Source organism: Lonchura striata, chromosome 5 (assembly GCF_050655825.1).
Source record: "Lonchura striata isolate lonStrDom1 chromosome 5, ASM5065582v1, whole genome shotgun sequence".
Taxonomy (NCBI): domain Eukaryota; kingdom Metazoa; phylum Chordata; class Aves; order Passeriformes; family Estrildidae; genus Lonchura; species Lonchura striata.
This window is the reverse complement of record NC_140707.1, coordinates 41432824-41459027: the sequence shown is the minus strand read 5'-3', so window position 1 is coordinate 41459027 and position 26204 is coordinate 41432824. Positions and strand designations below refer to the sequence as shown.

At 35.4% G+C, this 26204-nt stretch overlaps 1 protein-coding gene across 21 annotated transcripts in view; it reads left to right on the top strand.

Annotated features, from left to right (window-relative positions):
* GPHN (gephyrin) overlaps window positions 1-26204 on the top strand; it is a 269974-nt gene that overhangs the window by 173100 nt on the left and 70670 nt on the right. For 12 of the 21 annotated variants that reach the window (XM_077784089.2, XM_085580343.1, XM_077784088.2 and 9 more), the window contains 3 exons: window positions 4664-4798; window positions 22750-22806; window positions 24837-24908. In XM_077784089.2, the coding sequence (XP_077640215.2) occupies window positions 4664-4798; window positions 22750-22806; window positions 24837-24908 (264 nt within the window). The remainder of the gene's footprint in view (window positions 1-4663; window positions 4799-22749; window positions 22807-24836; window positions 24909-26204) is intronic. The other 9 variants (XM_031505004.3, XM_085580345.1, XM_031505003.3 and 6 more) reach the window with 2 other exon arrangements.

Below are 26204 nucleotides of genomic sequence, written 5' to 3'. Positions count from 1 at the left end.
GAATATTATTAAAATAATCTCCTAAAATTACTGCTTTAGAGCTATGAAATGGTAGCATCTTCCTCTTTTGTCTTGTTTTGCTGCTTTTCTCTCAGTTTTCTTGTCAACATAATTCAGCATTTGCACTGGGTGTTCATAGTTTGTTTTCATCACTTGCAGTTTCTGCCTCATTTTTGTTTCCTATATAGAAGTAGAATTTCTCAAAAACAGAAGACTTTGGGAGTCAGGAAGCAGTAGACTTATAAATTATTGGGTTTTGGTGAATAGTAGAAAATTATTTCAATGAATGGTAAAAAAAGACCTTTTCCCTTAGGTAAATAGTAATTTAATCCATCAATCAAATAGCCTGACACCTCTATATTTAAAACATGATTCTGTGTCTCTTGAAAAGTCACTTAGGAAATGTGAAGACTTTAAAGTTTACACACCTGATGATACAGCTATATCGTACGTATGCATACATACATATACATATTTATTGCAGTAGTTCTTTTTTTTTTTGGAGTTGAGGTCACTAAACTAGAATTTGCACCATATTCCTCAGTATCAGTAGAACAGGTAATTTAGCCTCTATGAAGAACAGTGTTCAACTAGTATACATGTTTCTCTGTTCTTTTTCACATGACTCTGGAGCTATTGTTTTATGCATTCTATAATCTAAATCAGATCTTCAAACTCAGAGCAGAAAGTTTTTTGCAGATTATTGGGTTTTTTAAGCTGTCCTTTCTGTATGCTTTTAAGACATTTTTTTCTCCTGTATAACAGTCATAATAATTGCCATCTACAGGATGTTTTCTTACCTCACCATCATTGTTAATCTTTGTTTCAGTTCTGACCAAAAGAGAATAAAGAACTCACATATTTTCCTTTTTCTTATCAATGATCTTGTCAAAGTTCTCTAATATGAAAACACAAATATTTAAACCAAAATAAAAGTACACCAGAGAAAAGCTAGGTCAGATAAAAATTGTAGAAGCCATGACTGATGGATATGGTGAATATCTTTCTCTGTCACTTCATTCATTTCTCATTACTTTCTGTCTTTGTCAGTATGTTACAATGGGTTTTCCACTCCAGCTAGTGCAAACAGAAACTATTTTCACTAAGAACTAAGAGTTTCATTGTACCCCATTGAAAGTTTTGAGATCTTTGCTCTGTATTCAATTTATTTAAAACCGAAAAATGAATAAAAATATTAAGGAGACAAATCATAAATGCTCAGTGTGACTTAGTGAAAGTTAAAAGAACAGTCTATCCAAAATGCAGTAACATTCCTGCCCTTCTTTATTCCAGGTTTCTGTGCACCAAGGCACACAGAAATTTCTTATGGATTTATTAAACCCTTTAACAGAGTTAACAAGAAGTTGACTTGATTAGAGGCTTATATTGCCTAAATTTAGTTTTTTTAATATTAAAATTCAAAAACTCTCTAAATGCAGGGGAGAAAAATGATAATTTTCCCATGCCACATTATATTTTTTATGTATTTATTTATTATATTTATTTGTTTCTGTTAATGGAATAAACATACTAGTAGATTCATAAAATTCAACAGGTTGTAGTGGTTCAAAGAGAATATTAGTGCTTACTTATTTAGCAATGCAACATATTCTGCTTTCATATTAGAAAAACAGCAAACTTTGTAACTGTGACCTAACTTTAGTCTCTCAATGAGAAATTTTTTTCTACAATCTAGATAGGTTTAGATATGAATTATTTTCTGGTAATTACATTTTCTGTAAAGGTGGTGATTTGGAAATAATTCTTATTGAAATTAAGTGTCTGTGATCATCTTCTTCCTTTTCTGATTAATATCATGGGTGAAATTTTACTTAAATTTTCCTTTTCTCAGAGGCAAAAATTAGTATTACAATGCAGTTCAGGGGAAACTGGGATTGTATCAGTCACTTTATTGCAGAGAGAGGTTTTTATTACAAAAAGGTGATATCAGACAAAATTGTATAAGCAATGCTTGATCAATATGGTAGGGAATAAAAATGGTTTTTGCATGAAGCATATGAGACAGCATGAATAGAGTACCCAGAGTAAACCTAGAGAGAACTGAATCATGATATCCTTTCCAAAAGCAATGTTGTTATTCATGTTGTGGGCTCTAGGAGTACATAAAAGGGATAATGGACCCATGCACAGTCATATCAAGTTGTGTGCAGATTTTTATCAAAAGGAGAGAAAGGTATCTTATTTGAAGACTTAAAACTATTCTTTCTTCGATTTTGTCTTTTTTTTTATTTTATGCCCTTCTGAAAGTGTATTTTTTGCTGTATTTTCCTTAGGCATGGACATTAAAAAGAAGCATTGAAACTTGTAGGGAGTATCTATGCCAATATAAAACTTGGAGATTGTCATAATGAATTTAAGATGGGATTTCAGGAGAAAAAGTGAACAGAAGGGAAATCATGCTTCTGACTAAAAACCATTTGAGCATTTGGAATATCATTGATTCAGTTTACCTCTAAGATACATCTCTAAGATGTGATTTGCAAATCAGAATACTCCATGTAGAGGCCAGTTAGGCACTGTTTCTGAAGAGGCAGATATCCCCAGCATAGCTGTCCATAGTAAAAAGAAACTCTGCTGACTACAGAATTTGCAGTGGAAATTGTAGTGTGAGGTGCTTAGGCTTGAAAGATCCTCTGAGGAGAGCTGACAGAAACTGACTGGCAAAAAACAGCCTAAACACGTTAGAGCAGAAAGGAGGCAGTTGGTGGCACTCTGAGAACAAAATCTGTTTTCACTCAACTTAGAAACAAGTTGTAAACAAAAGAAACTCTCAATGTGAGGAGGAGGGTATATGATGAAATAAGATCCCCCAGGTACAACCCAGTATTTCTGAGTCAAGGTTGCTAAGTCAGATATAGTCATTATTTATAGAGGGGAATCATGGAAGTCAAGCAAGTGGGAAATGACATGTATTTAATGACACAAGTATTAAGATTTGTCATTTTAACTACACTGAGACAAGCTACAAAGCTCTCTTCATGTTCTTAATAATAATAATGTTCTTAATAATGTAACAGCTATGTTACATGTAGATGTAGCCTATCTAAAAGCTAGAATTCAAGCTTGTTCCTGGAAGCCCTACCATCCAGTGGCTTCTATCTGCCCTAAAGTCTTAGTAGACAATAATGCTCAAAATGCCTAGATGAAGACTGCGTAACAGCATCTCCATTTATTATAAAAATCCTGTCAGGAAATTCCCAACATTCATGATTTGGCTTGTCACTAGATCTTCCTTTCTTGCTTCCTTTTATTGTCTACTACTGCCACTTTCCCATACATGGGGGTTCTTCTGATGCCCCTCTTAGAACTTGAACATCAGGCTGAATGAAGAAATTCTTAATGAGGAGAAAGATCTTAAAATATGCATGTATATATATATTCCTTCAAAGATCTGAATGTCTACATTTTCTGGTTAGCTGTGATAGAATTTTCCCAGGATTTTCCCTCAGTGAAGCCATGATGGCTGTTTCAAATCACCTCCCTGTCCCCCATGTGCCTTAACAGGGCTTGCAGGAGGATCTGTTCCATGATTTTTCTGGGCACAGAACTGAGGCTGACAGGTCAGTAGTTCCCTGTTCTTCCTTTCTATCCTTTTCTAAGATGGATGCAATGTTCCTGACTTCCAGTCATCTGGGACTTCTCCTCACTGCCCTGACTTTCAATGCCATGGAGAGTGGTTTAGCAACTACACCAGCCAATTGGGATGCATCCCATCAGGTCCCATAGACATATGTACATTCAGGTTCTTCAGCTTCCTCAGGTGGTCATGAATCTGATCATCCCTTAGAGAGGCTTAATCATCCCTCTGGCTTAAGGTCCATCCATTCAAGAAGTATGGGAGGAGAAACTGCATTGAAGACATTGAAGAGGCAAAAAGTTGTTGATTGCCCCAGCCTTTTCCTCATCCATTGTTACCAGTTTGCCAGTTGTTAGTCAGGAATGCTTCCCTAACTGGCACTCTAATATATTATGGGGGAAGTAAAAAAAGACTGAATTTTTTTTCTCCCCCACAATGTATTTTAAACCAAGTGTTGGCTTAGGATGGTGGTTTCTAATGCTTTTGCCTTTACTTGCTCCAGAGAGACCTGTAGCTTTTGTAGCACAAGCCTTACATTGAGAATTTTTGTAGCTGAAATAAAGTCTTCATGGAATAAAGAGTATTTACTCACTGCATGATATTTCTCATGAGGAATTTTCTCACTGCATGACGTTTCTTTAGAAGGGATCAGTAAATTTCTAGCAAATGGTTTTCTTTTCAGAATATGCCCCCTAGTTAGTGAGTGGAAAGTCTACCTCTCTTTGTGCCGTGGTAGAAATCATCGTTGTCATCATTGGGTTTGAAACAAAGGTTTAAGAGGAAACCATTTTGTTATTATTTCCTGTTGTCATATGTTTGATTCATAGTTTTTTCAGGATAACTAGTATGCTCTGTGCTACTTCAGTTAGAATGTGACCTTATATATTTGTTAAGCATTTGTTACCAAAATTAGGAGAGTATGCCATTAACCATTACCAAGGGCTGAGTATGAGGAGGTGTGCAAACTGAAGAGTGGGGTATCCCTATGTTCTTGAGGTAAGATTTTGAGTAAGTTTTACATACAATGTATTTTTTGCTATTAATTCCATCTCTCTCCTTTTTAAGATTCCAGATTCCATCATCTCTCGTGGTGTTCAAGTTCTCCCACGTGATACAGCCTCCCTCAGTACCACTCCTTCAGAATCTCCTCGTGCCCAAGCCACCTCTCGCCTCTCCACTGCATCCTGCCCAACACCAAAAGTAAGTGCATTTATGCCTTGCAAGCTCCATGCTCAGCCCTGTAATCTATCAGATAAATGTCTTGCCTCTGCTGAACAAGGTTGGTTCGCATGCAAGGGTTGTGTCATTCTACATAACAGATAAATGCAGGACAGTGTAGCTCGTTCCACGTGTACTGGTGCACAGTTTAACCTGTGGGCCCACCAACACCTTATGGTTACTGAAGTTTCATGTTATCTCTTGCAATACCGATCATGAATATGAAATGTTAGCACCTTGAATGTATTTAGTGTCCTTCAGTATCCCCGGGAACATAGATAATCCTGCTACTGAGTAACAACATTAAGCAAACTGTATTTTGTCAAAAAAATATTATGTGCAAATTTCTAGCCTGGGCTGGGGCAGATCTGTGCCCCACTTTATTGTTGTTTAGTTTAAGACTTGCAAGCCAACTGGTTTTGCTCAAACTTAGATATTTGCTGCCTGACATTAGGAAACAAAAACCACCCAAAATTTAATAGAAAGAAAGTTTTAATGCCAACCTTGTGGGATTATTATTCAGTTCTTAGTGATTAGACTATACCATTTAATCATTGAGGTGAACTCTACATGTCTACTTTTTATCAGGCTTTAAATAGCATACATCAAAAACTAAGCAAGTTGACCAGTGGCAAGGCCTGTAATGTTTACCTTCAGTGGAAGAAAACTGTTTGAATTTGCTTTGTGTGTTCACATCATAAAGATCTTTCTGTGGCACCAGATGCTGACATAATAATAAACCAGTAGCAGATGGCAAATAATAACATTCTTCCTTATCTAACTCATGATCCTTGAAGATTATTCTGCTTGCTAAAATGATTGCCAGCATCTGCTAGTTCTTCTCTCCTACTGTCTCATTCTTTTCTGTCAGTAAACAAGATTTATGGGCAATCACCCATGGAAATATTTTGGTTTAAACTATGGGATTGTTTTATGCAGTACTTACCTTCACTGTAATAGAATCAAAATTAATCTGATGGAGAGCAAACGAGCTTCATTATGTAGTCTACTTTTCTTAATATTGTTCAGCAAATTCTATCTGTATGCATCTCCTTCACTTTTTTCCTAAAATTTGTATCTTGTCTGTTAGCTTAAAAATAAAAACATGGAGCTTTTTACATGACAAAGCTCAGAGAAGAAGAGTAAGTCAAAACTGAGAAATTGCACTGAGCCTTATGCCCGTTGATAAAACAAAATTTTCCAGAGAAAACCAAAGATGATTAGTAACAGGCATAAGTAAGAGACAGCTCTGCTGAAAATAGCTCTAGATGATACCTGTCTATTTTCAGGAAGTTTATCACAATTGGAAGTAGTAAAGCCTATCTGTTATGAAGCAGAATGCAGTTTTCTGGACTGTCTTGATAGATTATAGAAGGAATGTACTAGAAGTTTGAAACAAATTGAAAATCTGAAACCGTGATTGGGCAATTAGTGGAGATGAGCTCATTTCAAAATGAGATCATGCTTTGGTATTTCATGTTGAGACCTGCTTTTCATGTGTGAAAAAAATGAGGTTTTGTTCAAAATACGTGAGACCACACCACTTTCATAACAGGAGTTGGCATGCAACAGCCAGCTAGATGAGATTTTTCTGTGATGTATTTGATGGTGGTTTGTTACAAGCTGATATAGGGAAAAAATTTAAAAAACATACTGGAAAATAAACTTGACAAGTGATGGCATCTGTTCCTATTACTTAGAGGTTGGATTTTGCACGTAAGCGTCTTTACCACTTAGACAATTCTTGGTTCATTTCACTTATTGCTTTCAAAAAGACCAAGAAACTACTCATTATATTTTTGTTCAGTCATTTACAGTATCCTCAAGTTTTCAAACATCATCTGAATTTATCAAGAAATGTGATTCATTCAGATTCTTCAAGATTATCAATGTGTCTAAATGTCTTCAGTTGTTCTGGTTTTCATTCTGGATCCTGACTTTCTAATAATGCAATATGAATTAAATTTATACTGGCCTCTTCACCACACAATAATGAGAATAAAAGCAAATTGAACTTCAGGATCCAAGGTTGTTTATTTTGATTCTTTAATCTGGAAGTGTGTATCTTTTCAATGTGCTCATTTGCTGGGTTAGGAACTTATTTCAGGACTCCAAAACGTGCATATATGGCATGAAACAAAGAAGAGAAAGTGTCAGGGGAAAATCTTATTTCTTTGATTATGCTTATTTTTGGAGTGATGGTCTAGCCACAGAGCAAGTGGCACTATATTTCTTTGTCGACTGCATATTCCAGTATATTATGTTGTACCATTTTCTTGTTGCATTTTTTTGTCCTAAGTGTGAACATGAACCCTTACATCTCTCTTATTGAATTTGCTGAATAACACAAAGCTCTGTGTGTCTCAGGAAAAATAAAAAATCAAGCTTCTGCAATGACGGGAGCACCTCTGTTAAATGAATGTAAGTAGCAGGTTACTAATGCATGAGGATATTGGAGAAAAGGTATGGGAGAACACGTTACTAATGCTCCTGATTGATCTGTTAGGAGATTTTACCTTTTCATAATCATATTTTGGAAAACCTAATATTGTTTATGATACAACTAGATCATGTAGACACAACATTTAATTGCAAATTTGCTTTGCTGTTTACAACTTACCATCCATGTTTTCTGAAAATCTCTGTTTCTAACAAGGTACTAAATGATAAATATTGAGTTGTAACCTGGATATTTCAATCAGTCTACATAAATATAATTTCCTGGTAAAAGAAGTAATTTCTTGGGGGGTAGGAACTTTTCTTGGGAGGTAGGAACTTTTTAAAACAAATTGCCATTGGCACTACTCTGTGTCAGGGATTAGATATATCCCCAAGACTAAGCAAACCAGCTTTTGTTAGCTTTTAATAAACCTCTGTAGAAAACCTCTCTTGTTCTCTATAATTTTATTTGAGTTTCAAACAAAGTCAACCACTGTGCAAAGAGCATTTAAACCATATTTGTAGTAGATGGATTCACACAGAGAGGCAATCAAGTTTTACTCAGAGGAAAACTGCAATAGCAGTCCTCCCTTTTCAGCCATTCAGCCATGAAGTTTATAATGATTGTGACATATTTTTATCTTGTTCAATATAGTTCTGATTGTTTAAAAGTTTCACAGCTTTCTTAACATGATTTGGTGAATTTGCTGAATACTCATAGAAGCTTAGGATGATAAGCAGTGTGGCTTACAAGTTTTTCTTGTCATTCCAGTAGCTGCTCAGATTCTAAGATCTCACTATGTTTTTATCAGTGTTTGTGGTTGGCATTTTCATGAAGTAAAATGCAATGTTCTTTTCAGACAGTAGGGGTACCTAGATTAAAATACTTTTACAAATATGGAGAATTTTTTAAATATTTGCAATTAATGTTGAATCTTGGGGTTTTTTTAAGTTTACAGTATAAAACTTTTGATCTATAACTTCAGATAACTTAATATATCCAGAGCAAATGACTGAGTCATTATTTCAAACTTTGAATTTTGTTCTACTCTTAGGGAGTTCATATGAGTATAAAAGAAAATTGCAGTTTTCAAGTTGAAGTCTTCGCTTGTCCAATGCATAAATGATGTAATCAGTACTTAATTTTTGGCAATGTTGTGTGTCAAAGTAAAAGGAAGCAGATTTAAAAGACCAAGGACAGGTTTTTAATTATCGCCAGGAATTCATTTCAGTGATAAGAGATGTTCAAAGTATTTCACTTTGCAAGATCATCAGTCTTACTGATGTTCAGTTCTTTCATTTCGATGTGCAAAGTTTCTTCCGGTGTTATCTTTGATCATGAAGGATCCTGAGGAACTTGTTATAATGCTTTTAAGATGAGAGTGTAGGGTTTTTTCCATGTTGCTGCTTGATTCCCTTCACTCCTTACATTTTGCTTAAGAGAAAGTCTCTACTTGCTTGTTTTCTGTCCCTTCCCTAGCTATCCATTGTTTAGTTACACTGAACCAGACAAAACCCTCAGTAGTAAGTTAGATCCTTACATATTTGTAGTTGCAATAGATAACTTTTGATTCCTATGTAATGAAAGTCTATAGGCTCTATCTTACAGCTAAAATGAGCAAGCAAGGCTACTTTTCAGAATTTTTTCAAGTCTAGCAAAACAGTCATCTCACCTGTCCACTGCTCCATCCATTAACACCTTCTTTGTACCAGTACATTTAATTCTGCTAGTTGGTCACTTTCTGCTACTTTCTGTCTCCTATGACAAACTATTGTCTTTATCATTCATAAGTAGACATTCACCTAAAGACGTAATATTCCCAATGTAGAAAGACTGACACATGTAATTTATGTAAATGTTCCAGTTGCAGAGAAATTCTGAAATGAAATAGCCTAGAAAAATACTTTAAACTCTTTTTGAAAAAAAAAATGCTGATGAAAGTAGTTTCTGTGACTAAAAAAGCCTGATTATTTCAGTAATTTCTCGTGCTTGCTACTAATAAAAAATGATCTGTCATGATCCACCACTTTAATGTGAAATCTGTACATGGACATTCAGACAATCAAATGAGTTACAAATTAATGCTAAATCTAATTAACATTTATGTTTTCAGTCTAGTACTTTTTCAACATAGAATTGCTATGTGAAGTAAGCACATTAGCAAATGGGAGCAGGTGGAATTGGAAAGATGGTTTTGTTGATTTTTGTTATTACAAACTTTTCAGTAGATATATTCAATATTTATCAGTAAAAGAAAAATCAGGTTCCTTACCAGAAATTCTTAGCTAATAATAAGATGCTGTTGAAAGTGTGTTTTACTAAACTGTATTTGTATCCACAGTCTAGATATTTTGTGTTCAAGTGCATAATATTTTTTTCTTCTTGAATCTTACTATTTTGTCTTAAGGTGGTCATCTAAGTGAAATATGTCAAATGTGTGAATGTATTTTAAAGTTTGAATGCATAAACTAAATTTTCAAGTGAATTTTGTTTCATTTTTCTTTATGAAGTTTGCATAAGCTGAAGTTTATTCTACCAGCTTGAGTAAGTAGCAAGTGCTTGGGCCTGGCTGTTTAGCTGTGATTAGGTTGAGGAGCATGGAAAAGTGCAAAGAATGTTTCAGATTGTTAGGATGATTTACATAGCTGAGATCACACTCCAGGCACTGTAAGGGTTTCTTGCTTTTTCTTGTAAAAATACACAGAGATGTAGTTACGTGCTTGTTCCTGCCAAAACTTCCAATGTTTTCATGATTATTTCTGGGTTTAATTTCCTCTTCATTTTTTTCAATGCACGTTCCAGGATTACAGAAAATTATGTTTAGTAAAAAGTGATGGTATTAGAATGTGTATTTGAGTAGAAAGTGGCCATAATTGCCTTAGGATGAACCCTGCTTCCTAACACACATCAGTCTACTGAATCCTCCTGGGTTCTTCTCAACACAATGCAGCAGTGGTTTTCAGAACAATTGCTAATTAAGATACCAGAATATTTTCATATATTCATTACCTTTTTCCCTTATTATTTTAAGTACATTGTCTTGGCAAAACACGTGGATAATTCAGCCCTAGCAAGTCTTATTTTTAGTTTATATTTTGGTTACAAACCCTGGTAGTTTACAACGTGCTGCAGCTTCAAAAGTGAGACACTGTAACTAAAGAAGAAGCAGCTTGGTTGCTTGGAATATTAAAAATCCCTCAAATACATCATAATTACTAAAATCCTTTTAGAAATGGAAGATACACTTCATAGTTAGGTCACAAACTTCAGGGATAGTCTTTTGGGCACTTTTTTGTTGCTACCAAAATAGACCAAAGAATCAACTCTGGAGAAGACAGATTTGGGTAAAGTGCAAGCTGAACATCAGTAGAATTACTAATTTGTCTTAGCTTTCTTTATTGAATACATGTACTTCAAGTAGCACTTTATTTATTCATATTGGAGCATGAATAAATTGGAGTCAGTATTAAATAGGATAGCAGCACCAAAATATAGTTCCCTTCCCTTAGTCATGCTGAAGAATTTTATTTTAGAGTAGCTGGGAATTATCTTCAGATGCAGAACATCCAGAACAATTCTTGCAGTCACAGAATCAGCTTATTTTCAGACCTGTTATAGATTGAATCATACAAAGAAGCTCAAATGTGCAAGAATTCCTTACATTTGTATGTCTTAATCACTAGTTAATATTTCTTAAGCTACAGAATTTCATTCTTTTCCTAAGTCCAGTGAAAAATTTCAAACCAGTCAGAAAAGGTTTTCCCTAGAAATATTTTTTCTTTTCAAATTGTAATTATTCTGTATGTCTATTCCTTCAGAAGAAAATAATCTTTCAGTACTTACATCCTGGCTTACTTGTGCATTGCGTAAGTTCTAGTTTCTATATGCTAATACTGCATCAGATTGTCAGTTCCTCCTTGAAATTTTTTCTTCAATTAACTTTGGGAGCAAGAATTTTCATTTCTTACTGTGCTGTCTTCCAAGGCCAAGTGTTATTTTCAAGTTCTGGTAACTTCAATTTGTCATTTCTTTAAGATAGGGAAAAATGTGTGTCCTTCTCACATTAGAAGCCTTACTGACATCTTTTCAGTTCCTATCCAAAACAAATCTCTGGTTTGAATTCTGATGTAAGACAAGATAAGGGTTTTAGGGTTTGTTTAATCGTTTGGGTTACTTTCATCAACAGCTATGTAGTTACGTCTGATTTTTATCCTGTGTCTTCAGTTAGAAATTAAAGTGAATGCACCTCTACAGAATTGTTTGCAGGCTACATTTTCAATATATTTAGTTCTGGTTTTGTCACTGATACTTGTTGAGTTTGTTAGCACCTGATGATCATTTTTATGTTTTGCTGAAGATGGCATCAGAAAAACATTGTCTTCCCTTTTCCATTCAGTCTTTTTTCTATGGGGCTGTTAATTCCTATTACGTATGTCAATTGACCAAATCTTTTTCTCATGAAAAATGGTTTCAAGAGTAAAACTGTGCATCCTATAGGCTGAATTTTCATGTAGTCTTATGTGTGTAGGAATTCGGTTTTCTTTTGTTCCTCTTCTTTAGTGTCATAGTCCATTCATACATTAACCTGATTTAATCAACAGCTCAGCTATAGTCTTCTGTTCCTTCACTGACTCTTGACATAATAAATAATCCACATCATTTATTGCTGTGTTCTTTTCTGATGAAATAATCAGCAGTTTTAGAAGTGTACCTGTAAAGAGAAACAGCAATCTTCTTGTTGGTTCTTTCTTACTAGAGTAAACAATTTAATGATGGTGCAGCAAAGTTCAGCACCAGATGTTATAGGAGAGATGCTATTTTAGGACAATGCTATTGCTCTAAAACAATATTTATGCTATTTTAGAACAAAAAGGGTTTAATTCGACCTTTCATATCTATGTATTCAGGGGCACAAAGTTAACATGCATTCAGTAGTCTGTCCAGAATCCATATGTGTGTACCAAACCGGTCTGGTCAGGATAGCTTGAAATGATGGAGAGCATGTGCAGCACCAGCTATGACCTTCTCCACAACTTCTCTAGCATCCTTCTTATGCCAGTATCCTTTAAGTCAGTGTTGGATGCATCTTTTATACTCTTTAGAATCTGAGAGTAAAAAGGATATTTGTCTCTCCATCTTGTTCCACCTCTTGAATATGTTAGATTTTCTTGCTGTACTGTGTTCTCCTTATGTAAATGTGCTCTTTATCATTCTGATTTCATCTCAACAGCTCAACTCTGTTTTGGTCTGTAAATCATTTTAGGTTTTCTGATTTTACTGCTTGGGTATCCCCAGAAGCTGCATGAAGTGTTGTAAATTAAATGAACTATCAATCTGCATGCCATCAACATTTTTATGTTCCTTCCGCTATGCTTTCTGGTGCTTCCCCATCCATACACATCCTTTCTTTCCTCTGCCACCCTTAATATGTCTGTTAGACATTCAAGGAGGGTTCTTATGCTGATCTCTATTACTTTGCTATTGAAGCAAGCATGTCACAGTTTGATATTGTATCATGCTTCTACAGTTTTGCATCATCATCATCCTCATTATCTGCATTTCATGCACATGTATGCTTGTTTTGGCTGGGGCAGAGCTGGTTTGAGGCCACACAGCACTACAGCAAGCAGCAAAAGCAAAAAGCAGCCACTAAGGAGCACTGGACTAATATACAGTCAGGCAAGTGAGCCCCATGACAATCACAGGAGCCTGCTGATTATTAGTTGAACAGAAATAACAGCTATAAATTCAGTCTAGCACATTTCAATCAAATCTGTCATTATCTCAAACATTTTGAGTTCCATGTATGGTGCCAAAAAGACTCTTGAAGTTTAACCCCAGCTGGCAACCAAGCCCCCTACAGCTGTTCACTCTCTCCCCAGCCAGTGGGATGAGGAAGAGATTCAGAAGAGTAGAAACAAGAAAACTTGTGGGTCGAGATAAAGGCAATTTAATAGGGAAAGCAAAAGCACACACGAGCAAAGCAATACAAGGAGTTCATTCACTGCTTGCCATGGGCAGGCATGAGATCATCAGGCATCTCCAGGAGAGCAGGGCTCGATCACTTGTAGCAGCTGTTTGGGAAGACAAACACTCTCATTCTAAATGTGTCCACTTTCCTTCTTCCCTCAGCCTTACATGCTGAGCATGAACATATATGGGGTGGGATATCCCTCTGGTTGGGGTCAACTGTTCCAGCTGTGTCCCATCCCCAGTTTTTGTGCACCCCCAGCCCACTTGCTGGTGGGGTGAGGAATGGGAGAGGCTTTGATGATGTTGCAAGAACTGCACAGCAGTAGAAAAGCCATCTCTGTATTGTTGACAGTGTTTCCAGCACAAATTCAAAGCATAGACCCGTGCCAGCTATTTTGAAGAAAATTATCAGTACCCCAGCCAAAGCCAGCACAACAGGCAACTGAAGGTAGTCTAGCAGCAGGCAGTTATGTGTTCACAGGAGCCAAAACTGATATTTAGACTAATGAAGCTTTTTCAAGACATGCATGTTCCAATGATTAATGTATCATCTGCAGTAAAAGTTTGCTGGTTTCATCGTAGAAGTAACATCTATCTGATGCAAGATGTGAGAGAGAAGCAAGAATCTGAAGGACAGACATTGCTTTTGTCATGATGTAAATATGCAATTCCCTTCAAGTGATAGGTTCTTTAGCAAGTGTCCTAATAGTCCCTGAAGTCCATTTTCACCTTCTGAAAGGGTTTTAGGAAATAGAGGAATTGAAAGAAAATGGCACCTACTGGTTCTATGATCTTAACTCCTATTTTGAATAGTATCTAATATTTAACATTACCATGTGATACCATCAAAGGTCAGCAAACAAAAAATAGCTTTTCTCTTCTGCACAGCTGGCTCATGTGGAGGCCCTGGGGGGCATCCCCTAGGTTGGGGAGACACAAGAAGCTTCCCTGAAAAAAGCTATTAAGACCCTATTGGCTCCTTCCCCAATTCCTGTGTCTGTCCCTATGTCCCTGACCCACTCCCTCCCTATTCCCTGATTGGCCCTCATCCTTGTACTGCCCTGAGACCAGGGTCACCCCCAGGTCTTTTGGGAGAGAGAAACCTGGATTCTCCATGTGTGTGTGCCAGGGACTCTGAACATCTCACTGCACAGCTGAATTAAACATCTGTGGATGCCACGCAAAGGCCCTTTCTGCTTCTTTACCCTAGACTTTACTAGCAGCAATTCAGGCTGCAACAGACTCAAGCCTTGTTTCATAATCTCACCATCTAATTGTTCAGTCTGCACTCAGTTGCCTTTTTGCCTTTTAACTTAAATAGGCCAATCCTTTCTTGTATTCTTTCCTCACCCAGACAAGAGGGATGTGTAAAAATTTTCAGATTTTATTTTCATTAATTAACTAAGTCAAGCTCCCTCATTTCTGTCCTTTAAAACAAACTCATCCCAAAGTCTTACATGCTGAAATGAATTGCCCCTGTTTTGCTCATAATTTTAGTTTTGTTTTCAAAGGCAAAATGTTTATTATCTCTTTATAAGAGGCATTTATGAATAGGGTAGAATTTGATTTCTTCAATTAGTTTTCAACAGTATGTTTACTTCTTTGAAAGGAAAGGAAGTGGTTTTTTCTATTTCTGATCACTTCCACGCCATCATTGCACATTATTGGATATGAATTTCTGTAGACATTTATTGATATTTACATTTACTGAAACCTACCTACATTTCAGTATGTTGCTTTTTATTTAAACTAGCAATAGTGGAGAAATAGAACAAGTCTATAAAAAAATAGGAATCCTTAAGGTGAGATATTCAAAGCACTTAGAGTGGAACATATTTCTCTCCAATGTTTGTGTTGGAAACAGGGCCTCCCACTTGATTACCTTACAGTAGTTTATGGAAATCATTCTGTAAGAAACAGTAACAGGTTTGGCAAGATATCAAACCAGCTGCTGGCTTTTTTTCAGATTTACATCACATGTTGCAGTTTATTTCTTAAGACTGCTTTTTTTCTTTTATATGCAGTTTTTCAAAATGTGAGGAGCACCTTTGAGCAAGGAGTTCTTACATGTTTGCATTGCAGTGCTTTGCAACATGGTGTTTGCTTTACGAAGTTTGTAGACAGCCTCATTGGACTATGGTTTCACTCAACAGCACTGTTAGTATGGACAAAGATTGACCTTGGCCATTTACCAGGTTATTGGTAGTACTTGGCCACTTAAAGGTCATATTGTTTTAAGCTTCTGCAAAGTGAATTGTGCACCAGCTCTTTCCATCTTAATTTAATCTTCTGATGTTGTCCTCTCACTGCTTTGTTTCCTGTGGCTTTAGTGGATACACCCTTTTCCAATATCATTACCAACCCTTCCACTCCTCTTTCACAGTTGAACTCCTCAGGATGTATAAGTGTGAGGAAATGCATTGGCAAGATGTGTTTACACAGATTTTCCAAACACACCCCTGTCTAGTCAAAAGGATAAAATATAGGCTGTTACAGATATTTGAAGAGAAGCCTTAAAGGCACTTGTCCTTTTCCCTTTAAAGTCCCACTGCCCCATCTGTTTTCAGAATGGTGAGATCTTCCTTGTTACACTGAGCCCCAGTGCAAACATCTCTCCATTAATATTGGTGGTAGAAATGGTCAAAAAGAGTAGCTATTTGCTTTATAACCCTACCAAAGAGCTGGTTTGCTTTATCATCTACTTCTCCCATCATCAGGTCACTTCTAAGTTACTTCATTGGTGCAACAATTTTCTCAGCGACCATGGAGGTATCTTTGATAGCTTAGTGTCTAAAAGTGTTTAAAGGACAGTGTTTACCACTGTATGTGTTATAACCCTGTGTCTGCTGCAGCTTTTAAAACAAATTAAGCTTAGGACAGCAAGGCAAAATAGCACATTCAGAAGTGAATTGTCAGTTTGGAAAAGATATATAAAAAGAATACAGAACTTCACCACCCAGGACTCAGATGTTTTTATTTTTGCCTTAAATATGACCTTTACTGCTTGCCAAGACAGATTTCTGATACATGGGATAGTTGAGTGGGTTTCGAAAAACTTGCCACGAACATGAGGTGCAAATTCTGTTTTCTTTTGTAGGGAAAACTAGGGAATCACTGAGGCTGCAGGCATAGGTGAGGAGCAAAATGTGCCAGCAGACAGTGAAAAAATGATCAAATTAGTCTGAAATGAAAGGGTTGAAAGTATTTAATTGAGGAGAAATTGGATGTGAAGTTTGAATAGTAAAGGTCTGATATCGACCAAAGCAATATTTGTGGCTCTTGAGTGATGAGGCTGCAGGACTTAGTGTTTGAAGAAGAGTAGGAAGTAGCTTGGATGCAGGAGACAGCAGCAGCATTATGAGAAAAGGAAGGGCTTTGGTCAGGAAGAAGTGTCTGAAAGGCAGTGCTGAGCAGGTAGAAGGATTTGCAAAACTTCTGCTGTGTGACAGGACAGTTGTCCAGCTGTTCACTTTGTAGAGACAGTAAGGACCAAGCTCTCATATGCCCAGATCTCTAGTTTAAATGAGATTTAGGACTTTAAGTCACTACAAATAGAGGCACTATGTAATGTTTGTATATATTGTAGTCTGTCATGCCTTGGCTGTGCATTTCACCTATCGACTTTTAGATTTTATTTCTGAACATTAAATTTCACTGAAGTCAATAGATATGTTTAAAGAACTGACAAATGTTGGTGTAAAATTGCCAGTGTACAAAGTCTCTTGTGTAAGGACATGGTTACATTATCTTTGCCATTATGTGTGTTAACAGAGCATTTGATCTAGTGATGATACTAGTTTGAAAACAGTAAGAAAATTGCTATACTTTTTACCACTGCTTGTTCCACCTGCACTGTGTTTATTCCTACACATGGAACAGTATGAGTAGTAGTGCCCATTTGAAAAAAAAAAAAATTGTGGGTAGTGTGAACAAAATTTGAGATGGTATGATCAATGATGTTTTATTTGCATCCAATAGCATTCACATACATTTTGCTTTTGTTTAATGTTAAGGTTTAATGTTATCAAGAAGTGCAGCAATTTAATAAAGTGCAAATTAATAAGTGCAGCAAAAATTAATAACATTTTTATGCCAAACTGTGGTATAATGCACTGATGTGAATATGTTTATTGGCTGAGAAAATATGTGATTGTTATAGCAGCCTGTATTCCCTTGTTTGAAATATTCCCCATTTATTTAAGAAGCCCCCTCTAATTGGTGTTTGTCTGCCATAAAACTGCAGAAGTAAAAACACTTTCAAGTGCAAATCTATTTTTTATGCATGGATGTAGAAGTTATACATAATGCATTTTTTAACTTAAATTGATTTGCTGCCATATTAAAAATGTATTAAGCTCTTTGTTAGCATGTTAGCAGTAGAAGCTGCTCACTTGATGTAGAACACCGTTCTTATCAGGGAAGAGAATTCAAGTTGAAGTTTGGATTTCTGTCAGAATTTTCCACTCTTGATTAGGCAAGTAAGGGTTGTAAAACAGCCACCTAGACCAGTATTGTATTATATAATATTTGGAAGTTGGCAGTCACTGTCCCCACCATTGAGGTTGTTCACAACTAGTATGTAATTACTTCACTAACTAAAATTGCTTCTTGCCAGACATCGAATATTTACAGTTTCTCTTTTTTTCTCACTTGGATGTCACTACCCTTCACTACTTTTCAGTTTGTTGCATACTTTGAACTCGATTAACATTCTTTAGGGTCAGAAATGCATTTTCCATCTTCATAAGTTTAAGTCTCCTTTGAATTCAGTTCCCTTATGTGATGTGGCCAATATGTAAGATTTTTTGTTTCTGGCCAACTGATATGAAATCATTGCCAGTTGAGTTACTTTTGAGATATGTTTCTCTGTTAATATGAACTCTGTGAGAACTTGTGTGAGAGATTTCAAGAACATTTATTTGGAACATAATGGTATAACAATATGTTATGTAGTTTCTCTTTATCAGCTGCACCTCCTTTTCTTGTTGAATGCACTTTATCAATTGGAGAAGTCTCCAAGCTTTTGATAGCATATTCTTGATGGCCTCTAAATATCCCTGTTCTTTATATGTTGTATTCTCTCAGAGCCCCTTCATGCGGGAGCTGTTTGAATATATGCTGACTCACATTTAATTTCTCTTCTGGTTTAATGTTTTTTTCTTCTTAATACATTTATATTTAAGATCATTTTCATCTTTTTTTATATATCCACCTACATTTTCACTGAATCACAAAACACCTCTTTAAGCTGGACTAGAGCTTATCCTATTGTTTTTCTTCTATTTTTCCTTGATTAGTTGAATGGCCCTTGGAGAGGAAAAAAAATTAAAAGCAATTTCAGGGTATATTGTGGAATTCTACTGAAGGAAGTGAACAAAAGTAGGAGCATCACATGTGTAGTTTTGTTCTAGATTTCCAAAACTGATCATACCTTTCTCAGCATGATGCCCTGCACTTTGAGATAAAACAGTAACTGGAAGGAAATAATGGCAGATAAAACTTAAAAAAAAAAAAAAGGAAAGTCTTATTTTCTCATGGAATGTACAACTTCATAAATATTTCATAACAGCATGGGGACTCACATTGACAAATATGATGCAAGCAAGTTTCATGATTTGGTATTCAGTAGAGGATATTAATTCCCTTGCACTGCACATTGCCTAAGGCAGCTAGGTTAGAAGCACAAGGGAACTTCCAGCTAAACGCAGTAAGAGGCAATGGCTGGAAACTGACAGGGACTATGTTTGTGGAAGGAAACAGAAAGTGCTGTCATCACAAGTTGTCAGGGATATGTGGTATAACATACCTGCCAAATCATCTCTTTGCAGACTTGGTGATCTTCCACAAGTAATAATAACAGTTTTCTTTATTCACCATTCATTTATGATCTCTGTAGTAGTAATCAAGTGGGAGAACAGTTGTTTTTCTTATGTGTACAGCAAATAATCTGAACTTGATTTGGCTGCTGTGTAATATAATCTCATACCTTTAATTATTATGATTCCTACATTGTGTGCCCAGGTCATCGAATAAAGGTACTTGACACCTCTTTAAACTATTGCTGCAAAAAATAAGTATTGTGAGTTTTGCTTTTATTCAATTTCAGAATTAAGTAATTTAATCATATCAAAAAGATGTTGTAATTATGAACCATTCATATGTTGCCTAGGATTTTGGAAAAAATCTGGCAGAGGTTTGGCATTTTGGTGACTATGGATGAGAAAACATTTTCCTGAAAAGCTTAGGTCCTGCAAAATTCAAGTTTCTATGTCGGAATGTAAGCAGGGAAACTTTAGAGCAGCACAAATAGAGTGTTTTATCAGAAAGGGGAAGGAGTCTAAGGTGGATAGTGGTAAATGTTTGTTAAATTTCTCCTGTTGTGGAACTCTTCCTTTCAATAAATCCAGCAAAGGCAGAGTCTCAGATTAGGTAATTGTTCAGAGCTGTTCTTCCTTTATGACAAGTATAACTGATAGATTAGATACATTAGATACTTATATAAGGTTAGGTTTTCTAAATTATTTTTTTGGAGTAAAATCAAGGGTGAAGATAACAGGTTCATTTCTCACATGCTCTATTAAGTAGAAGGTATTGGACTAACACCAAAACCATATGTGAGACTTCTGCTTAGGAAATATTTTCTGTTCTTTCATCTTCTGACAAATCCATTAACCATATTTGATCATTCCTCTTTGCTCACTCTTTGGTTCTGATTTCCTTGCTTCCTAAGTTTTCTTTGACTGGCTTCCTATCTCATTCTACTCCCACTGTAACTCCACCTTGTTCTTCAGATATAAAGACAGGGATACCCATAGCTAATTTTTAGCTATTAACTCCTGCTGTTATTCCATTGTGAATAAGAAAGGGATGTAAATATAATGCATTTATAAACTGTCAGTGCATTATACCTTCCTAGTTTCCTGGAATGTTCCCTACACAGCACTCTTCTTCCTTCTTTATATTGTCTTCATCCATCACCTTCAGAGTGTTCCAAAACCCTCAGGTTCTTCAGGTACCATTTTGCCCATAACTACTTGGTGTTGCTTCTGCCTCATCTTTTAACCACTTATTTAGCTTGTGTTGTGGTATAGATACTTTTGATTTAGATCATTTGCACACATTTTTCATTATAATCTTTTCAATTTACCAGTGTTCATCTGTTACAGGGTTCTTGTGTTGGCTGAGTTTCTGAAAAACAAGGGATGTATAATCCATGCCATTTTCTGAATTATAACTTCTAGATCATCCTACTAGATGACTAGTTGACCAGACAAAGATAAGGATACATCTGAATTCCTTTCTGTTGTATTTGCTATGAGAAGGATATGTGTTTTTATTCCTGCTGTCCCTTGCTTTCTTGGTAATACCCTATTTAATTCCCAGAACAGATGTAGCATAGTTTGTGCAATACTCTTGTAATTCTGATTCATCCCTTGAGAAGCATTCAAGTTGCACTCTGCAATGTTCCTGTAGAAAACATGCTGTCATGTATATTAACTGTGCCATGATATAAATCAAGACTTAAACTTAAATTATCTCCTTGTAATTTATATATGCAAGCATTTAGAACTTCATTGCTCACAGTGTACACATTGTGTATTATTTTCTATGTATATTTTGAAGAAAGACTAAATAATATTAGGTATATGCACCTGTAATATCTCCAATCTCATTTCTAACTGAATTTAAACCTTCAGAACTACTTGAGCAGTAGCAATTGGTGAGTAATGCAAGAAAAACCTTCCCCCTGAGGGGCAGTGCATATTGCTGTCACTTTTCTTAATGCCCTACTTCCATGTCATTTTGTGAGATTATAAGTATTTAATTTTTCTTATTTCTCATTTTCAAAAAAAAATCTTAATTTCTTATTAATTTTAAAAGTGTCAAATTGATAAAATGAATTGCAGTTCTACTAGATTATGTCTTGTTATTGGGATGGTAATACCTAACCAGGATGTTGGGGAAAGCATCTTTGCTCTAACTCACAATGTTTTTGTGTTCAACTAAAGATCTTTTTCCAAATTGAGGTACTCTTTTTTTTCTCAGTTAGTAAATACACATCTAATATGTAGTAAATCAGTTGCAACTGCATATATTTTAATTGAACTTGTCTTCTAAAGGAAACATAGTTTATTTAAGAATGACTGTTTCTTCTTGGTCTGTATACTAGTATTGAGTGGAGATTTTTGGAGTCCCATGATAGCAGTAGTGACAACGATTCACTTGAGAGTTCAAATCGGATGCTATTTTAATGTCATAAGACCAAGGAAGGAAAGCAACAATTAACATAAATGTTTCCATTGTATTTTGCTAATTAACTTCCTGTCCAAACAAAAAACTTAAATTGTTAAGATTTTGTTTAGTTGTATTGTTTTCATGAGAATCAAATACAAGTAAAAATAACAAGTAAAAAACCAAAACACTCTGTTGACTGTTTTTTGAAGGGGAAATTCTGTTTTGTGTGGGTCAGGCAAAAACAAGCAGGACAATTTAATTTGTGCCTTGCTAGCATGCTGCAGAGAGCATAAAGCATAGTTGAATTTCCATGGTTCATTCAATCTTTGGCTTCCTTGCTGAGATTTCTTAAAGACAGTTACTGTGATTTGAAAGGGTTCACCTCAGTTGTGTGGGATTTTGTTTTAGTTAAGATAATAAGAACTTTCAGTTCAGTCTTGGCTCAGACTACTAGGTTGTCACTAAAGTAATTTTTATTGTCTTCTTCCTCTCTGCTTCAAATGACACATGTTCACTTTACTGGTAAAAGAGGTATATTTACCAGATTAAGACATTCTAAAAATAACTTTTGCTGTAAATGAATTTTATTTTGCATGCTTCTAAAAATATGAAGCCTTTTAAGCAGCTACCTCATTTGTTTCTTCCATTCTCTGCATCATCTAGGAAAACCCATATATAATAAAGGAAAAGTAATCAGATAGGAAATGTTGGGGGTCATATACACAGTTATTTAAATATTTTAAATAAAAATCTACTATTGGTCTGGCATTAAAATTTTCTGGTTGGGCAGCATAATTTTTAACTGGGAATCTTGATAGCAGTGGCTAAAATCTCTAGGCCTGGGTCAATAGGAATCTGTATTGCATTCTTTCAGGTATCAATCATGATACTTGCAGGCTCCCAGTTATTGCATACTCTGCTCATATGATTTATAGAAGATATAGAGGGGTTTTTTCTTCAGTTAGAGTTTTAGAATTTCATTATTCTTAGTATCCAAATCAGATAAGTAACATGTATTCTTTCAAAAATGTTAGTGAATTCAGTATGTAACATACGCCAGATTGGTAATATACTGAGAAAGAAGTGATCAACAAAGCAAGTTTAAAATGCCATGATAAAGTGTCATTTATTCTGGAAATTAGAGTCTGTGTCTTTGTCCTTTAGAGGTGTCTCAGAGAGTCAAATTGATGTCTTGCATGTACTGCTAACTGATTGTGTGGAAATTTTTTTAAGTTCACTTTTTCTTTATTCTTCTGTCTTTTTTACCCATCTTCCCCCATTGTAGCAAATTAGACGGCCGGATGAAAGCAAAGGAGTTGCTAGTAGAGTTGGATCCCTCAAAGTAAATATGTTTCTAACATTTATTTTGCAAGTTTTCTTCTATAGCCTACACTTTTCCTTTTGAAGGGGGAGGTGTGGGGAGGGAGGGAAGGGGCTTTTCCATTTCTCACCATCACATCATTTTTATTTCAGTATTCTTATTGCTGTTGGGTCACATTTTGTTTGTTTCTGTGCTACACATAGAACAACCTATTGAAGGCAGGCTGCCAGTTAGGTAGCATTGGGTGTCACTAGAAGTAAGAGTTAATAACAGCCTTTTTAAAGTGCCTTTAAGTAATTTTGTGATCATGATTAAACCACTTCTCTGATCTGCCTGTTACATAGAGAAGTGATTTACTCATCCTCAAACTACTGCTTCCCATCTTGAAACATAATTAAACTTTTACAGTGTTCACACTTTTTGCATTTAATTCTGCAAAAGACCATTTCAAGAGAGTTGAATATTTCAAATATATATAGCCTTTAAATTAGGGAAAAAAAAATCAAAGTAGAGAAAGATCAAATGAAAGCTATTCATGGGAGACTAATAAGAATGGAGCCACTGTTATGCTGATAGCATCTTCTGCCTTTTAATGTTTATATAAACATAAACAAATATTTAGGTTGCTAAACAGAACAGGCAGATATCTAAACCAGTACCCACCATATACAGTTTTACACCCTGATAAATGGTTTTGAACCAAGATGCTGATCATATGCAGTCCAAGCCATTTTGATCTCGAGTTGCCTGTTTCAGCTATCCAGTTTTTCCCTTTTTTCCTGCTTTATTTCCTTTTAGCACTTTCTCAACCCCTAATTATTTATTTCTTTTTCTGCATTCTCCTTACCTTTCCTGTCTTCTTGGTTTATGATCTTTGGTTTTGGTTTTGTATGTAAGTGTATTGCATTTGTTCCAGCACAAGCCATCCTCTCTGTTCTCTAACACTGTTCTACAACTGCTCTTTGTGAAAATTTTATTTCACTGAGCACAAAGAAGGGGAGGGAAAGGATTAATTATGCACCTCTTTCCAGTAATGCCTCCATTTAAATTGATCTTAGCATAGAAAAAGAAGCCAGTTGCTACTTGTTTATACAAGTTCTAGGTGGAGGCATCTGTAGTATTCCTCACTGTCTGTGAGGCTTTATCTTTTCATCTTGTGTTTTGGGAAGATGTCTTAATTACAGTGTAGATGAGAAGAACAGTGTACATGAATGAGGCTCTGTTTCAGGGGGAGACATTCAGGACCACTGAATTCACACAGGTAAAAATATAAGACAGCCACAGTTTCTGAGCTGTTTTTGAAAATTCCATTTGTGATTGCAGTGACCCATGCATTTTGAGGCATCAGTCATCACATACAAGTCTAGATGCATAATGCATGCATATATGCAGAAGATGTAGCTTATTTAGATGTTGGCTTTCACCTGTTATTATAAAGACCCATTGATAGCTCGCTCTTTTTGGATTAATATTTCTTTATCTGATTTAATGCCATTGCCTTAAATTTATATGTAAATAGAAAATCCTCCTTATAGAAAATGGGAAATCATAATTGAGGATCCCAAACATGAAAGTATTCATTTCATGGAAACAAAAATTTAAAATATTATATTTTAACAAAGTAAAATGTATTTTATTAAATAAAATATTTTTCCCTAAAAATTCTTTTTATGGAAATAAATTCTGGAACACAGCCTTGCTAAAAAATAAGAAAAAAAACCCAACAATGTAGCAGAGATTCAGTAGCATTATAGTTCCCTTGATTTTTCTTTTCTTTTGCCTGTAGTGAAAAAGAGCCATGTTAAGCAAAGATATCTTGCTTCCAGATTCCAAGTTGACTGAGCCTTGTATGTCTGTGTTGTTCAAAGCACTTTGATGTCTTGAAATGTTTTGGCAGAGGCAGTGAGAAATGCATTATGTTATGGTTTATCAAAAACAAAATAAAACAAAACACAAAAACAAAGAGCAAAAGAAAAATGAAGGGAAAAAAAAAAAACTGTGACAAGAGAACAGGTTGCTTTGTCAATTCATTTTCTGATGTTTACATGTAGCTCCATCGAAAGCTGGAGGAGCTCAGAGATCACCCAGAAGGCAATGCCAAAGGATGCTCTCTCCGAGTAAATGTACGATTTCACTCGGTGATCTAATTTTTTTTAAAACTTCTGCTGGCTGGTAACACCAAATCTGATTGCTTTGTGCTCTCATCCCCATCTTTTTCCTTTCTCTCTCTATTTCTTCCTTTGTGTTTTCTTTATTTCTAGCTGGGGTTTCGTTTTAATGTATGTGAGAAACCTGACCTGACTGACAGAGTTTGTTGTAAAGAATATCCTACTGCATTTTAATGAGTGCTAATCAAACTGCAGAAGCTAATAAAAAAATCCCTTTCCAAAATCAAATTTGCGTATGTAAAAGTTTCCTGAATATTAAACTTAGCAATGAATAAAACAGATACCCTTAATTTAAAGAATAAAAATGCCTTCTGCTAGTGACTGATAGTCTTACCTGAACCAAAAACTATGGCTATATAAGATAAGATAACCCAAAAGCATATAGGTTCACATGTACATCTGTCTTTGCCATCAGTCTTTTTGGGTCCCTGTTTTATCTCACAAAATAGGTCAATATTTGGTTGAATGACAGGTATGAAAATTTTGTTGCTTGCTTTTTTTAGCAGACTAGTGCAAAAAATACAGCAGCATATTTCTTCTGTGTCACATTTGTTCTTTAATGAAAAAAAGTTGTGAAAAAAGAATTAGGATCTAGTATATCAGTCATGACACCCGATAAAAGTCATCCAATTTTCACAGAAATATTTAATAAAGCAAGTCAAATCCAATATAACACAGACAGCAGTTCACCTCATAAATTAAGAATAGGTTTTCAGTAATTCTACATAGAAGTGTCTTTAAACCACGTATTTTGCATAAAATGAAAATTAGGAAAAAGTTTGTAGCAGAGTAAATGTGAAAGTTAATAATACTTTATCCTTTGCACATCTGTCCACTGAAGGGTCTCTCAATAATTTCTTTAGATTCGTGTCCTCTTTGTCTTCCATACACTCTGATTGTTGTCATCCTCAGAACTATCATTCTAATGCATAATCCACTATGGTTATACAGTGCAAGATAATTTTTGTAATGAAAATTATTTGATAATTTTAGCCCCTTTTGGGTGCTTTTGCATATGCAGCTTTGTATCTGACATACAGTTTATTACTGCTTATTGTCAAGTAGAAATTCATGACTTTATAATCTTTTGGAAGTCAAATACAAGGAAATTGAGCTGCTAGTATTTTGCAGTTTTCTGTAAAATAAATTTGATTAAAGGACAGTATCTTTTTCCTGGAAAATATTTTAGGAATCAAGTTTTGGGGGTATAAACTGTGTCATATTTTAGATTTGGTGATAACTCACAACCAA